This window comes from Phodopus roborovskii, unplaced genomic scaffold, assembly GCF_943737965.1.
Source record: "Phodopus roborovskii unplaced genomic scaffold, PHOROB, whole genome shotgun sequence".
NCBI lineage: Eukaryota > Metazoa > Chordata > Mammalia > Rodentia > Cricetidae > Phodopus > Phodopus roborovskii.
This window is the reverse complement of record NW_026126517.1, coordinates 15980535-15997651: the sequence shown is the minus strand read 5'-3', so window position 1 is coordinate 15997651 and position 17117 is coordinate 15980535. Positions and strand designations below refer to the sequence as shown.

General features: G+C 41.0%; 2 protein-coding genes across 4 annotated transcripts in view; one reads left to right on the top strand and one right to left on the bottom strand.

Annotated features, from left to right (window-relative positions):
• Siae (sialic acid acetylesterase) overlaps positions 1 to 17117 on the bottom strand; it is a 90972-nt gene that overhangs the window by 23416 nt on the left and 50439 nt on the right. Inside the window, exons 1-3 of one of the 2 annotated variants that reach the window (XM_051197106.1) lie at positions 12182 to 12294; positions 8372 to 8533; positions 1390 to 1565 (exon numbers count right to left, since the gene is read on the bottom strand). The exons of the other annotated variant lie outside the window; for it this stretch is intronic. Coding sequence (XP_051053063.1) covers positions 1390 to 1565; positions 8372 to 8533; positions 12182 to 12248 — 405 coding nt within the window. The 5' untranslated portion in view covers positions 12249 to 12294. Of the gene's footprint in view, positions 1 to 1389; positions 1566 to 8371; positions 8534 to 12181; positions 12295 to 17117 lie in introns of those variants that run through there. 2 annotated transcript variants of the gene reach the window in all.
• Spa17 (sperm autoantigenic protein 17) overlaps positions 1 to 17117 on the top strand; it is a 380810-nt gene that overhangs the window by 357312 nt on the left and 6381 nt on the right. Inside the window, exons 1-2 of one of the 2 annotated variants that reach the window (XM_051197114.1) lie at positions 12391 to 12521; positions 14259 to 14440. In XM_051197114.1, the coding sequence (XP_051053071.1) occupies positions 14287 to 14440 (154 nt within the window). In that variant the 5' untranslated portion in view covers positions 12391 to 12521; positions 14259 to 14286. Of the gene's footprint in view, positions 1 to 12390; positions 12522 to 14258; positions 14441 to 17117 lie in introns of those variants that run through there. The other variant, XM_051197115.1, reaches the window with a different exon arrangement.

Sequence of the window (17117 nt, the reverse complement as noted above, 5' to 3'; positions counted from 1 at the left end):
CTATATAGATACAAATAGATCTGGTCCATGCCTTTCTGTGAAAACACAGAAGTACAAGTAAAACATGAGGAAAAGCATTGCTTTCTCTAATGACTTAACAGCAATTCTACTTCTATACAAAACCATGCTTTCTATCAGGACAAAACCTCACATCTGTGTCCATTCAAACATGGCAACAATGTCCAGGCCAAATTCAGCTTAATAGGCATTCCAATTCAAAATACTTCCAGACATTTAATTAAGGCAGGAAGTAAGAGTTCACAAAATACTGATTACAAAAATTTATATAGAAGAAGTTAGATTTTTGATTTAGTAAACATGGTTAAAATGGAGTAGATATGTCAGTCTTTTTAGTAGCAGTGTTTGGCAATAGGTTTTCTTAACAGGAATAGTGAAATTATAAAGGATAAACACTATAGAAACAAGCCATGCAGTGGTGGCACAAGCCTTTAATCCCAGCACTTGGGAGGCGGAGGCTGGCAGATCTCTGAGTTCAAGGCCAGTCTGGCTACAGAGCTAGTTCTAGGACAGCCAGGGCTACACAAAGAAACTCTGTCTCAAAAAAAGAAAAAGAAAAAAAGTCCTAAAAGTCAGGCAGTAGTGGCACACTCCTTTAATCCCAGCACTCAGGAGGCAGAGGCAGGCAGATCTCTGTGAGTTGGAGACTATCCTGGTCTCCAAGAGCGAGTTCTGGGACAGCCTCCAAAGTCACAGAGAAACCCTGTCTTGAAAACAACAGCAACAAAAAAAAAATCTTAAAGTATATAAAAGTACTCTAGTTTATACTTTTTTAATGGTTTATTTTATTTTATGTGCATTGGTGTTTTGCCTGCATGTATATCTGTTGGATTTGCTGGAACAGGAGTTATAGACAGTTGTGAGCTAGCATGTAGGTGCTGGGAACTGAATCCAGGTCCTCTGGAAGAATAGTCAGTGTTTTTAATCACTGAGTCATCTCTCCATCTAGTTTATACTTTATCAAAGAGAGAATTGAAAGGAAAACATAGCTGCATTTTACAGATTCCTAAACCTCAAACTTAATATTTCTCAAAAACAAAGAAATGGATAGTCAAGAAAGGCAAGAAGAGATCACCTAGAACAGAACTCAGTTTGGAGGACGCAGACAGGGATAGCAGTGACCTTTAACCTCTTCAAGATATGTAAGCACAATTAGTGCCAACCAGTATCTACCAATTTAATCCACAGCTTACGTCTTTAGGTTGTTAAATGCAATATTCAATACGAAAGCACTCAGATTAGATCTTGCACACAATAAGCACGTAGTAAAATGAAACAGCCTTCCTTTTCCTTGTCACTTTGTTTCCTTCTCCTTCTCTTTCCCTCCTCCCCATTATTAACATTACTGTCAGCTGAGACTCTCCAGATTACCTGTAACATAGTCATCTCCATGTTACTCTGCCCACTGCACAGCCAGACATCTCCAAATAAGACATCGTGAACCCTCAGGGTGAGATTCACAATCCCCAAAGTCTGTTGTGCCATCACTTCAAAGGGTCCCCCTGGCTTCACGGGATCCAGTACCACCATCCAGGTGTTGGAGGGGGCTGAAACAACAACAGACTCCAAGGAATTAGACATCCAACCACCTAAAATGAAGCTAAACCCCAAACACACTCCATCTGTGGCTATGCCCAGGCTCTGTGACAAACTGTACTCAAAGCTATAGACTGGCCAAATTCCAGGCCAGGGGGATGGAGCTGTCAAGAACAGCAACCCGTTTATCCTTAATCTGTACCAATCCTTCCTAATTTTTATCTAAGGCATTTACAAGAAAAATTAGTTACCCAGTTATAATCCTAAATTAGGAGAGACAAAAATACACATAGATTAAAATTCAAGGACGGTTAGTTAAAAAAAAAAAAAAATTTAAGCCATAAAATAGAAATTCTCATTACACTATCCAACTGTCAATATTACCATAATCTAATCTTTCTGATTTACATGACACCCTGCACTAACTTGCAATTATCTGCTCAAATGTGAGCACAGGCTAAAAACCATTTCTGATATGAATCTTCCCTTTATGAAGCAGGCTCACCCTTGTCATCCACCTCTACCTCCTCCCACACCGCTAACAAGCACTAACCCTGCCAGTGGCACTGGGCTCTCCATTAACAAACAGGTGCATGGAGAAACTGTTGCATCAACAAGTAGTGGGGAGTACATAAATTAATCTCTGGGAAGGAGATTATTTTAACCTGCCCAGTCGAGAATTTCAGAATGACATATAAGACTTGAGAAGCTATGAGACACCCTTCTTCTCAGTCATTGGATGCTGCTGTCAGCGTCACACTCAAGAGATTTCAGGAAACCGTCTTCCAAATGGCAAAAGTATGCAAAAATAAAAAAATAAAGGAAAAGGTGAACAGTGAAATCTGGACATAGAAAAAGCAAAGAAAGCAATATTTTAACATACAAATGTCAAACACAAACTGGCTTATCAGTTGCCATCAGATCAATCTAAATTCAGAGGGAAAAAATGGAGAGATCTGGCAATCTACGAGAAGAAATAATTACACAAATACCATCCAAATACCTACTCCATGCTGGACACTGTCCGAGGCTCTCTCTAGCCAGAAGCAACTAAGCAGAAGCCAAAGTCCGGATGCACACTGGAAAATTAGGAAAAATTGAAGCCATAAAAGGTTGCTTAGAATGCTTGAAGAAATGCCTAATGTTTGGCCCTCTGAAAAGAAAAACCAGCTGAGCTAGCTACTCATATCCTGGAGGTCAGCTAAGCCCAGGACCACCTGCTCACTATTGTATTTCTCTGACCAATAGCCAGACATCAGCATATAAAAAGCATAATTCAACCTAAACCAGAAAAAAGCCACTGTTTTGGAAACAGTGGGCAGCTAGTACAGATTGTGTCGCACAGGTGTGATGTGCTCCGTATGGCTCACACTTCTGAACAGGCAGACGTTCCAATCTGTCCTAATACAGGCTTGCCAAGGTCTTTCCAGGCTTCCTACACTGACACATCTCCCTGAGGCTCAGTCCTCATGCTGCCAACACTGCTCTTGTGTGCTGACGGGGTCAACCTGTGTTAACAGGACTACATCTTAGGCTTCTACTATCATCCAAGAATTCAGAGGTATTAATTGGGTATTTTCCCTTAGCTTTTCAGCACACATGGCTGGTGACAAAAACTCCTCTCCCCAGCACTTCCAACAAGTGTCAATGTGTGTGGTGGTTTGAATAAGATTGCCCCCTCAAGACTGCCCCCTCATAGGCCATAGATTTGAATGCTTAGTGAGAGGCATTAGGTGTGGCCTTGTTGGAGGAAATGTGTCCCTGGGAGTGGGTTTTGGTGCTTCAAATGCTCAAGCCAGGCCCAGTAGCTCTCTCCTCCTGCTGCTTGCCTATACAGATAGAGAACTCAGCTCCTTCTCCAGCACCATGTCTGCCTGTGAGCCACCATACTTCCTGCCATGATCATAATGAACAGTCTCTGAACCTGTAAGCCCATCCTACTTAAATGTTTTCCTTTATAAGAGTTGCCACAGTCGTGGTGTCTCTTCACAGCAATAGAAATTCTAACTAAGACAATGCCCAACAACAAAAAAGACGGGAAGAAGAATTGGCGAATCAGCACCACCATCTCACTACAGCCAGGAAATGAATGGGCTACTGGCAGGGCCTACAACCTGAGGAAAACCGGACATGGAGACTGAGCCCTAGTCTCAACAGCTTTCATACCAGAGAACCTTGCCTTCAACTTCTCAGAAAGCCTCCTTCTTGGCTGGCTAACCCAAGAAAAGAAGACTAAGCCATGACACCTTGTTATATCAGGCAACAAAGCCAGAGAAACTTGGCACACTCAAGAGAACTAATTCACTGATGAGCAGGCCATTCAAGAGACGACTCACGCACACTACAGGATCTCTTCCTGTGCATATACTGTCTGCAGGAAGGAGTGCAGTGGTTTAAGTCAGAAGCCACCACTCCTCACAAGGAGAATTGACTAGCCCTTGGATTGTCAGTTCAGAACAGGGTGGCTGATGAGGAGCCAGGTCACTTATGAGCTTTTGCAAAGTATGTTAACCCATCAAGTCTACTAGGATAGGTTCATAGTAAATCTGAGCCAGCAACCATAATTCATCCAACATCCAATGGGCTTTCTGCTGGTTTTGGGCTGTCTGAACCACAATTGCTCTGGTCTTGCCTTCTGGACAATAGTCATTTGCTATCTTGTTACCTCTTGTGCCAGTCCCAGCCCAAGGTCCTCTTAAGTTTTCATTTCAATGCATTAAGACCTCTGCTTGTTTACACTCTTTCTTTTACCGTCTAGGAAGACTAATCTCCTTGCTTCATTGTACAGCTACTTAGCCTGCATACATTTTGCCAAGCACTCCATCAAGCAAATGACAAAAATAAACTCCAACCCTGGGCTACACTGAGAAGAAAGCCATGCAAATTAATGAGAGCCTTATGTTTTCACGTGTAACAGCATATCTGGTGGCTTGCCCCTGACTACTGATCTGAATATTACAGCCAAGGGCAAACACAAAGAAAGAACTCTCTATTTCTATTTCCCTTTTCTCTCCGCCTTTCCCAGATAACTCCAGCCTCAGGATGGAAACCAAAATCCAAAGGACAAAATGAAAATAATTTGTGTAGAGACATGATTAATCAAGTACCTTCTTTACTAATCACATCAAATGTTAATGATTTTTCATGTTATTGTGCCCAATACCAAGAAGGAAGTCAGCATACCCAAGGAAGGCCTTTATCATCCCAAGAAAAAAAAAACCTAGGGCTAAAAGAAACAGCTGTCCTCACTTCTCTACACAGAACTCAGACTCCATCAGCTGCAACATGACCCTGTAGCTTTTAAATGTGGTCCAAAGGTGAAGACCTTACTACCTAAACCATCCCTTACTGCCTACATTTAATCTGTAGCTTTAGATTCAAGTCTACCACCACCAAATAAAAACAAAATAAGAATAAAACACTTTATGTCAATAAAACTGCTTATGAAAACTACATAAGCTATAGCACATTGTGGCAGACATACTTTGAAGTGGGTTCTAAAGTTACCCTCTCCCCTCCAGAGCAAACAGACTCTGTGACTCGTTTTCAACCAATGGTTCTGCAGCAAAGGTGAAATGTCCCTCTTGAGACTAGGTTATATTATCTGAAGGAAGAAAGTCTATCTCATCTCAATTAGAATGGCCATCATTAAGAAAACAAATGACAGCTGGTCGATGGTGGCACACAACTTTAATCCTAGCCCTCAGGAAGCAGAGGTCCTCGGATTTCTATAAGTTCAAGGCCAGCCTGGTCTATCTACAAAGTTACACAGAGAATCCCTGTCTTGAAAAATAAAAAAAAATAAATAAAAAAAAAATTTAAAAAAGACAACAAATGACATCAAACGCTGGAGAGGAATCTTTATAGACTACTAATCTTTATAGACTACTAATGGGAATATAAACTATGAAAATTAATATGGTCTAGCCAGGCAATGGTGGTGCATACTTTTAATCTCAGCACTTGGTGGTGGGGGGTGGGGGGAAACAGAAGCAGATATATCTCTGAATTTGAGGTCAGTCTGGTTCTTGGTAAGTTCCAGGACAGCCAAGGTGACACAGAGCAACAGAGAGAGAGAGAGAGAGAGAGAGAGAGAGAGAGAGAGAGAGAGAGAGAGAGAGAGAGAGGAAGGGAAGAAGGGAGGGAGGGAAGAAGGGAAAGAGGGAGGGAGGGAGGGAAAGGAAAAAAAACAAGAAAAGAAAATTAATATGCACAAAAAATCAAAAGTAGAATGACCATGTGATCTAGCTATACCTGCTGGTAAGTTCCAGGATATATACCTAAAAGAAGATGAATTGTCATATCACAGAGATAAACTTGTACATCTGTGTTTCTGAGGCACTATTCACAGTAGCCAAGATAAGAAATCAACCAAGGTACCATCAATACATGAAGAAGAAAATGTGTTATGTACCTACATACAGTGAATTTTTATTCAGACATAAAAAAAGAATAAAATTATGTCTTTTGTAAGAAAATGAATAAAACTGGAAAGCATCTTATTAAGCAAAATAAGCCAGACAAATACAAATAATCTAGATTTAAATAAAATATTATTTAACATAATAATTATACACACACACACACATATAATATATATATATATATATATAGAGAGAGAGAGAGAGAGAGAGTTTATATGAGACATGAAAGCAGAATAGATTATTTGGATTTGGAGGTAGAAAGGAAACAAGCAGGTAGAGGTGGGGGTAGAAGATGGGTAAGGGAGTGAATATGAGCAAAATACAATGATAAGTATATATAAAATGCCAATAATTAAACCCATTGCTTCATATGCTTTCAAAAAGTAACTGGAGACATAGCTCAGTTGATAGAGTACTTGCCTAGCAGGTACACAATTCTGGATTCACTCCCCTGAACGACATAAGCCAGGTGTGGTGATTCATGCCTACCACCATCCCATCCTTTAGGACACTGATTCTCAACCTTCTAAATGCTGCAACCTGTTAATACAATTCTTCATGTCATGGTAACCCCCAACCATAAAATTAATTTTGTTGCCACTTCATAATTGTAATTTTGCTACTGTGATGAATCATACTGTAAATATCTGATATTTCCAACGGTCTTAGGTGATTGCTGGTGAAAGGGTCATTCAACCCGCAGAAGGGTCATGATCCACAGGTTGCTGTTTTAGGACATAGAAGTAGAAGGACCATAAGCTCAATGTAATTCTCAGCTACATAAGATATTTGAGGACAGTCTAGGAAGAGAACATAAGATAGTCTCAGAATTCTTCACTTTCAGTATATATCACAAACCACAGAGGGAATGGAGAGATGGCTCGGCAGTTAAGAGTGCATGCAAGAGGGCCTGAGCTTGGTTCCCAGAATCCACCTTACACATCTTTATCCCTTCCAAAGACCCCTTTACTCTCACCCTGAACCTTCATCCTCACAGCCACACTCTCAAGGCAAGCCCTCATCATGTATATGTGCATATCATAAGAGCCTGCTAACAGTTCTACCAACCCTGTCTGATGGTTGTCAAACCCTTCTATTTGCTTGTGTACTTTTATTGCTTAAAAATACACAAAACAGATCCAGGATTTGTGTGCTTTAGCAAAGACAAACCTCCATACTGCCCCATATCTCCTGTCATCACCACTAGTCACTTAGCCCAGTGTTCTAGACCAACACACTTCCGTGGCACTGCTACACATGGACTCCTACCTCTGCACCTATATCCAGGATGCTCCTGCTACTGAATCTGTGCCTCCTCTTTCAAGACCAGTTAAACTAAGTTCATTAACCTACTTCTGTGCTAAGCTCACACGCACTGCCCTTCCTTACTGTGGGAAATATCTCACACAGCAATAAGTGTTCTTCATTTTCCTGCCTCCTCTAATCTTCAGGCTTCATTGCGGGAGAGGTTGCATCAGTTTTGTGCATCATTTTATCACCAGTACCTAGTGCCTGGCACATAATAGCTACTCAATAAATATTTGAATATCTGAGTAAATAATAGTAACAGTAACAATGATGACCATGCAAGTTAATGTGGCAAACACGGCTCCAACTACTTTGTATGTGTTTACTCATTTACTCCTCATTGTAATCCGTTAATACCACATCTACTTTATACATAGAAAACACACTGTCACTGAGATAGTTGATAATATGCCCAAATTATATACCAAAAAAATGACAGTCAGAATCAGAACCTAGATGGTGAACTCCAGAGTCAGTTATATTCCAGATCTCCAATTTTACTCTTTTTTTTTTGTTAATGTTAAGACTTTAAAAAAAAAAACTGTGTGTCAATTTGCACCTGTATATGAAGGTGCCCAGAGTAAACAGATGAGGGCATCAGATCCCCCAGAACTGGAGTTTACAAGGAGTTATGAGTCACCCAGTGTGACTGCTGGAAACTGAACCCAGGTCCTCTGAAGGAACAACAAAAGTTCTTACCCACTGAGAAGTCTCTCTCGAATCTAGAATGACTGCCTCTCTGGCATGTGATGAGTCAGCCCAAATATCATCTCCTGTGGCAGCTTTCCCATAGCAACGAAGTTGAGAGAGATGTCTCTCTTCAGTCTCCCATAGAACTCCACACATAATTTACCAGTGTTCATAAATCTTCTGCATAATTTGTTCTGTTCAATAAGGTCCTTAGCAAAAGGGACTTGGAGCCTTATTACCATTTGTGGTATCTTTGGTGCCTACCCACATAGTAAATACTCAAGTAACTTGGATGGATGGATGGATGGCCAGCCTGAGCTATAAGCATTTATTTTCAAATAATCCAGCAGGTGGCAGAAGAAGACAATAACTGAACAGAGAATAGGCTGTCTTACCTTTCACACTGGTCACTTTCTTCATGATGGTGTCCTGACCTTGGCACAAGGTCACTGTCACTGTGGCTCCAGGTGTACCAAAGCCCCAGATCACCGCCCCTGAAGGCTCCTTCTGCAGCACCATGTAATTATCAATGTATGAGGCAAAGCGAAAACCAATACCTAAAAATGTTGGCAAACACTTAGAGGATTATCAGGAAGATTAAGCATCAAGTGATCTGATAAAACAGGAAGTAACACACAGTCCCTATACAAGAGAATATGAGTCTATTCAAGCCTTGTAATCTTTCAAAACTGGATCTTGTTACTCTTAACTGATAGCAACATAATAAGAACAGTTTCCAACAATATACATCACAGCATAACAGGATCATAAAGGTAAACTTAGGACCCAGGGAGCAACCAATGTACATTCTCTCCTTCCCCCCCCACCTTCCAGTTCTTGGTCAACCCCATACCCAACACCCTTGCTCTAAAACTTGGCTCTAGCACTTAACTTTTCTTCCTCAAATCACTAAAATGAACCATCCATGTACCTCACAGATGGTGTTTATAAGAAAAACAAACCACTTCCTTCCCCAGCTCTCCATCACTGTGCCTACTCATAGTAGCTGGGGGGGGGGGGTGTAGAAGAGCAATGCAGATCTCCCAACACAATTTCTCTAATGCTGTACCCATTTTCTCTCCTACTTTCCATCCTACCACTGCCAAATCCCTTCAAAGCATTGCACATTTCTCTTAGTGCTTACTGTTGTTATTTTATCGTTGTTTTTTTTTTTTGTTTGTTTGTTTTTGATGACCCAGTATACCACGCTTATGACAGTGACAAGTCTCCCTTCCTGATAAGTTCAGATAAATTCAGGACACAAAAATAAGATCATGGAGAGACATAAGGTTAAAAATCTCAGAGAAAAGCTCATGTCACCATTTCACAGGCAAAGAGAAGAGGAGGCAGGAGGCATACTTGCATACTGAAGAATTCTGTGCGAAGAGTCACTAACAAGACTGAATAAGAATTCACTTTAACGAGATCATTTCTATTTTTAACTCATAGCCTATATCGAAGTACTTTTTAAATAACAAGCATTGATCCACATGATCCCAGTGAGCTCACAGAAATTTAGCTAGGAAAATCATAAAACTTGCATCCCAATTTGTCTCAACAGGAAAGATTTTTTTAAAAAAAATCTTCCAAACAAAATAATTTACAAAATTAAGGGTATTTTGTTTTGTTTTGTTTTGTTTTTAAAGTAAAAGTGACAGGCAGGAAGGAGAATTAGAATGAACAAAGCTGACATTTTCCTCCCCGGAAGCTACAAAAGATGGCAGGCCCCTTAGGCTACTTAACAGGGCAGTAGAGCTAATGGGGGTCTCCTCACGAGCTTGGTGGTGGCCTATTTATTTATACTGCTCTTAGAGTAGCAGACTAGTCCCCAAAAATCCCCAGTTCTCTTTCTCTCTGGGGAGTTCTCTGATCATGAAGCCTACATGATAATCAAAGTTCGTCCAGAAGGCTTACCAAGCTCAAGATGAATGTACCATGAGCAAAATACTCTGGGACCACAACATCCCAGAATTGCATAAGCAGGCTGGCAGCCTGCTGGGGGAACCGGGAGGCACATGTGTGGGAGGGCCCTGTCTTGGGTAGATACAGAACAAAAGCTGAAAAGCAAATGCATAAATAAGAGCTAAGTAGAGAGAGGGCTGCAGTTAGGAATGGAGTGAAGAAAATGTTGCTTACATACTGGAGTATGCAGCCAGTAGTCCATGGGCTGGGGAATGCCTTTTTCAGCCAGTCTGTGTTTGCCAACACACATTTATAGAACCTCTTTGTGAATGGTTTTATGATAAGCAAAAGAATTTGAGAGGTAGAAAATACCTTTATAATAATAGTATAATTGTGTTACTTACAAATCAAGAAATATAAACACATTACCCATCAAGGGACTAGGACACAAATAGATCAAGCAAATTTTAAGAATAGTTAGAACAGCTATGAATTCACCAAATATCTCTTTATTGATACTTACTGTGTGCCAGGCACTATTTTGCACACGGAGGCTGTAACAGTGGAGAGAAAATACTACCCATAAAAGATAAAAATTCTTGCTGCCAGGGATTTTACAATCTACTAGGCACTTATGTATATGACAGAGTGCTTAAGATAGTGGGGACAGTAATGTCTTTGGCTTCAGAAGGTGGTTTATGACAGAACTGGAATCCATGCCATTTAATGCCAAAGGTACTATAATTTCCTTCTTGCTTCAGCTAGATTGTAATGCTAATGCAAAGAAAAATAATATATTCTATCCTTATGAAGCTCACACGCTAAGCTGAACAGTGAAACAGACAGCAACGGACAGCAAAGAACCACACATCTTAAACAGGCCTATTCAAACAGGAATTTTGTAAGGTGTTGGAGTCCTCCCTTCATTTGGGAATTGAAATGGGAAATAAGAATGAGTGCTGTGGAGAAGAAGCAATCATTACAAGCAAACTAACAAAAATTTTAGCATAGTGGTGACTTCTGACAGGAACCCAACAGATGCACTAATGAGCGCACTGGCAGTATCAATGAAAACCGGTGTTATCGTTCTCAAAGAGGGTGGTGAGTTCTTAGGTACTTCCATTGCTGAATGTAACTTTTTATTACATGGTACACATGAGCAAAAGAAGAGTGTTAAGGGAAAGTTGTTATGATATGCAAGGAAGGAGGAAGGGAGAGAAATCTGTAGCATGAACGAATGTCAAGTGCTAATGAAGGGCATGCAATATTACCCAAAGGAAACAAAACAGTGACATTAAATTTGACAGACCTAAAGAGAAAAACTAAGGAAAAAAAGTAGCTCTACTGTCTTTACCTTCTCCCTGCCTCCTGTGAAAGGTCCCAAAGATCATGAGAGGGGCACTGATGGGCTGGCTGGGTCTGTCTGATGCTTGAGCAGAGAACACAGTCATGTCATTTCATCTTGCCTCGACCTTCATTGCTTTAATTTACTGTGGTGAAGAAGGTCCAAATTCCTAGCATTCTAGCCAAGAGCTCTACCACTGAGCTATAATCCCAACCCCCCCCCCCAGATTTCATTTATTGACAGTCTTTGAAGTCCACTCCTCCAGTGATCCAAAGAAAAGGGGTGGGCGAATCCTTCATTATCATTTTCCTTTGAATGAATAGGCAGATTCCTATCTTCTGGTATCTCCTTGCTGAGGGGCAATGTCCTGCCTGGGTTAGTCAGATGACAAGCTCTAGCCTGCAGAACGGCCAGTATGACTTTGCCCCATCCCTGGTGAGATGAGCCTTGGCCCTCCACCAATCTCTAAACTGCACCAAAATTCACAGCTGAACCTTAAATTATTCTGAGCTAGTGAGGGGGTTGAATTTCTTAGCCCTAATAACCACTTAAACTAGTAAAACTTAATTCCCTCAAGGCACCCATCCCGAGAGAAACCCTCCCCAAGGGCACCACTGAGGGGGCAGGAGCTGAAGTATTTTGGATGACTCAGTCACCTGTTTCCAAATATTATCTAACTAGCTTCGCCCCCTTCTCTCGGAGCTCTCCTGAAGGCTTCGGTCTGGGCACTTTGGAGTCTCCCTAACTGGAAAAACCTAAGTCTCCCTCTGCCCCCTATGCTGCAAGTGAAGGGCAGTGGGTGGGGATAAAGACATCAGAAGGCCCAGCAAAACCTACAGGCCAGGCCTGGGTGGGAAAAGAACGGTTCTGACTCACACCACACCTTGAGAGGGAACGAGGGCCAAGATCCCGCAGGTGATCTGAAAGGCAAGGGTCCCACAGGGCAGTGTCACCTCACCTGCACTTCTGCTAGCTCGAACGATTATGAGCAGCAGCAGGCCAAACACAGACCCCAGGGAAACCATGCTTGCGGAAATCCGTGTCCTCGCGCCAGACTCTGGAAAGGGCCCAAGGCAAAAGCGGGGCGGGGCGGGGCGGGGCCTGCGTGTGGTGGGCGGGGACCGGGCGGGGTCACACACAGCAGGCCCCACCCTCGAACCTTCACTAGCGAAACCATCCGCGATTCAGCACAAGGTGCTTCCCTCTCCTTCCCGGCCGCCGTAGTTTAAAAAAAAAAACGGTTACCCAGCAACGAGATAAAACAACTGGAACCATCCGCACCAGCTTGAAGAGAAAGAAGAGGTGAGGCAGTTTCCCCCCATCCCCCCTCTAACGTAGAGGCTTCGCCTTTCCCGTCGTGTGTCCTAGGCTCTCGGCATCCCCGACACTCCGAGACTCCTGGAGCAGATGGGGAGCCCGGAAAGCCCTTTCTTAGCGAATCTGCAACGTTAGGTCGTCGACGTCCCGCCCACGGTTTGACCTGTCCACCCGCTCTACTGCCCGCACTCCCCCGCCCAGTTCAGGGCTTTCACAACCCTGGAAGATTCGATATTTAACCTCCTGTTTCCGCCCAAAAGAGAAAGGAAGACTCCACACACAGGTCAGGCCTCGTTAAACCTCCAGCCTACGCCCCTGCCAGAGCCCCTTCGTGCCTCTCAGGGTAACAAGTCCAATCCCGAAGCCGTCCATACTCAGTGATCCAACCTGCTTTGTTAGCCACCTCTAAACCAGCCCTTGAATTACAAAATAAAAGGCCGGACAAAAGCAGAAAATAAGATTCCCCGCCTTTAATCCCAGCACTAGGGAGGCAGAGGCAGGTGGATCTCTGTGAGTTCGAGACCAGCCTGGTCTATAAGTGCTAGTTCCAGGACAGCCTCTAAAACCACAGAGAAACCCTGTCTCGAAAACCAAAAAAAGAAAAAAGAAAAGAAAAAGAAGAAAGAAAATAAGACTCCCCATGCTTCAAAGGCTGGCTTCCAAAACCACGCCCTCTCTTTCTCAGCCCCATCCCAGAATACAGAGGCACCATGCCGCAGAAGTGGGCCTGAAAACAAAAGTGAAATATTATTCAACAAATTATAATTACTAGAACCAAGACTAGATTTTTTTGTTTTGTTTATTTGTTTTTGTTTGTCTTTTCGTTTTTTTCGAGACACATTTCTTTACATAGACCTGGATGTCCTGGGACTTGCCCCGTACACCAGGCTGGACTGTACACAGAGATCCACCTGATTCTGTCTCCGAAATGCTGGGATTAGACAATGCTCCACCGCGCCTGGCTGGCCAGTTTCCTTTTTAATTTTGAACTTGATTTCTTCTCAGCAATGTAAAAAGATCTATACTAGCTTCTCAGCAATCATTGTCTTTAAATACTTCAGGCTAGCAAAAACAACTCTCACCTTCTAAGGACAGGAAGTACTTAATAACTAGTGAAAACTGTAGATTTCTAAGGTTAAAAAAACTAATTTGCCCAAATTAGTGGGTCAGCATTTATAATATTATAATTTTCTGGCCATGGTGTCACATGCTTTAATCCCAGCACTTGGAAGACAGAAGTAGATGGATCTCTGATTTAGAGGACAGGCTGGTCTAAATAATGAGTTCCAGGATAGCCAGGGTTATGTAGAGACACCCTGTTTCAAAAGGAAAAACAAAGTAAAATAAAGACCAATGATTCATGTTAGAATTCCAAACTCTAGGAGAAATGGGTAGACTTGGTAAAAGTGCATTTTGTTTTAATTTATTAAGTGGCATATGTGGGGTGTAATTTGGGGATACAGCCTACCTATGGAAGTTCAGAGGACAGTTTGTGAGAGCCATGTATCCCCCCTCCACAATGCAGGTTGCAGAGATTCCATTCCAGTCTGCCTTTACCTACTGAGATAGATCGCTACCAGGCCTAAATTGTATGAATTTTTCTTTTTAAAGTCCAAAATATGTGTGTCTGAAAAAATAATTTAAATTGTGTTTGTTTGTCATAACTGTGATTATATAATTTAAATTAGACACATTAAAATCAGATGATTTTTACTTCAGGTACCATAGGCAATTCTTTCCAAGGAGATGTCGATTCCTTTCTCCAACACCCACTACCGAATTCCACAAGGATTTGGAAATCTTCTTGAAGGGCTGACACGGGAGATTCTGAGGGAGCAACCGGACAATATACCAGCTTTTGCCGCAGCATATTTTGAAAACCTTCTAGAAAAAAGAGAGAGTAAGCTCTTTTTTTAAAAGTATGAATTTTTAAATAAACTAAGCATTTCATTGTGGTAAAACTTATGATTGAGGAATATGCCTGTCCAGCCTGTTACCTCCACAATGCAAACACATGTCCATACATACATACACACCATACACACACACACACACACACACACACACACACACACACACACACACAAAGGTATACAAAAACATATATATACATAAAAATGAAAACAATAACAACAAAAACTTAAGATCGTGTTCATTGTCCAGATGAGGTAAGTCCAAACACAGTTCTTGCTACTTGAAACAGTATGTGCCAGTTCACTCCCCAAGCCAGGTGCATGTCTTTAATCTCAGAATTTGAGAGGCATAGACAGGCAGATCTTAGTGAGTTGAAGTTCAGCGAGGTCTACAGAGTGAGTTCTAGGACAAACAGGGCTGATACACAGAGCAACCCTGTCTCTAACAAATAAACAACCAGGTTGCTCTCCAGGCCAGTCTCACTAATTCTCAAGTCTGTGGTATGGAAGGAGGGAGACCTGTTTTTATGCATCCCTGCTAGCTGATTGCCTGTTCTTCCTGAAAGGATAATTTGCAGTTTTCTTTAAATCTTGAGTCTTCTCATTTGAAAGTATTATAAGTGTTATAAAAATAATTCAACACTCCTTAGATTAAATAAATTGGTTTTCACCCCGTGTATGAAACTGTTCTTCAAGGAAGGCAGAGAAACAAACTGCTTTGGCAAGTGAATTGCCAGCTGGGGAAGGTAATTTACATTCTATATACTCTCCAGGTCCCATCCTGCATAGAGACTAAGGTTCATGCTAATAGTAACTATTTGATTTCAAGCCAAAGTGAAGTTTCTACTCTTTCTTTCATAATTAAAATTTCCAAACCCCAGCCTTGAAAATGGATAATTATGAGAATCTGGCCCAGTGGTCAAGAGGTGAGTGATTACAGTCACATTTGTACCGAAAACCTACTATTGCCTGCAGCAATCATATTACATAAATTTTGTTTTCATTACCTTGGGCAAAGGAGACTAGAAATAACCCCAAGCAAACAGGCATTCCTTTGTAAATCATTTTTTCAAGAGAGGAAACCCAGGTCAAGGCTAGAATCAAAACAACTCCCATACTGAACAGCTCCACCCTCTGTCCCTTATGATCCTGCCTTTAAAGAACTCAAAATCTCACCCATTTCCTGACTACTGCTGATCTGTCCCACATCTAGTAAGGGTGAATATTTGCTGCATAGTCTGCAACATTAGCAGGGAAAGTCTGTTATATTAAGATCATTGGATAAGAGTACTATTTTTATAAACATGAATTGTATTATTACAACATTAATTTTGCAAACTCATGCAGTAAAAACCTTTGGTCATTTGTTTAATTTTAGAACTCAAGAACATACCATTAAAAATATTAGAGTCACATTAATAAAAACAATTGATGGCGCACACCCTCAGAATACTAGCTAGCTCTCTGATAAACAAATGACTAAACCTATTTGGAAAAAAAACTTAACCACCGCACCCACTTCCACCTATGTCAACTGATCCAGTATAAAAATTTAGCCTTCCCAAGCAAAAGCAAAATAAGTTGTTGTGGATTTCTAGTCCCTTCTTCCATACATACTACAAGATTTCCCTTGTCACCATTTTTCACAAATGGTATTAGTCTTCATTTTTTTATGGTATGGGAAACCTGTTGATGTACAATGTAAATGGTGTCTCAAACCAGTAGAGAATTATGGACTTCTTAAATGATATTGAGATAAAAATGGAAAAACAAAACAGCACCAATTCTTTATATCATACATCCATATAAATTGACTCCAAATTTAAATGTGATAAAACCACATAGATGCTAAGAGAAAACATAATTTATCACTTAAGAAAGCATATTGCTTGCTAAGTTGCCTTCTTTGTTTCAAAACCAAGCGCAACAAGGGAACAGATTGATAGAATTGACAACATAAAAACTAAACTTGTATGTGGCAAAGCACCATGAAGAAAATAAAAACACAACAAACTGAGAAAAAAAATGCTTGCAATTTACATCCCAGTAAGTTAATAAACCTAATAAAGAGCTTGTAAAAAAAATAGTGTGTTCTAACACATTTATATCAATAGATACTAACAAACAGTTCACACAAAGGTAAACATAAATAGCCCTTAACATGAAATTTTTGTCAAAGGGGCCTGTAATAACAATTCAAGTCATAATTTCACTCAACTAAGCGCTTATAGCTCTTCCAGGGGACCCAAGTTCAGATAGCAGTACCCACTCCTGGCTGCTCACATCTGCCTATAACTACAGATTCCAGGGAATCTGAATTCCTCTTTGTTTACACACACACACACACACACACACACACACACACACACACACACACACCATAAAGGGAAATAGAAGAAATTACACTCAACTACCAACAACCACACCTGCATCATACTGTTAGAGAAGCTAGAGTCTAACAGTATGGTTTGTAAGGTTTATAGATATGGCTAAAAGAAATAAGACCCATACCCATTCCTACTAGACATGTAAAATAAAACCTAAAGGAAAGGAATTCTGCAGTATCTGCTAAAATTCCATATTTATTTAACCTGCAGCCCAGAAGGTCTACCTCTACACTTTTCATTATAGCATTATTTGTGAAAACAACTCAAATATTCGGGT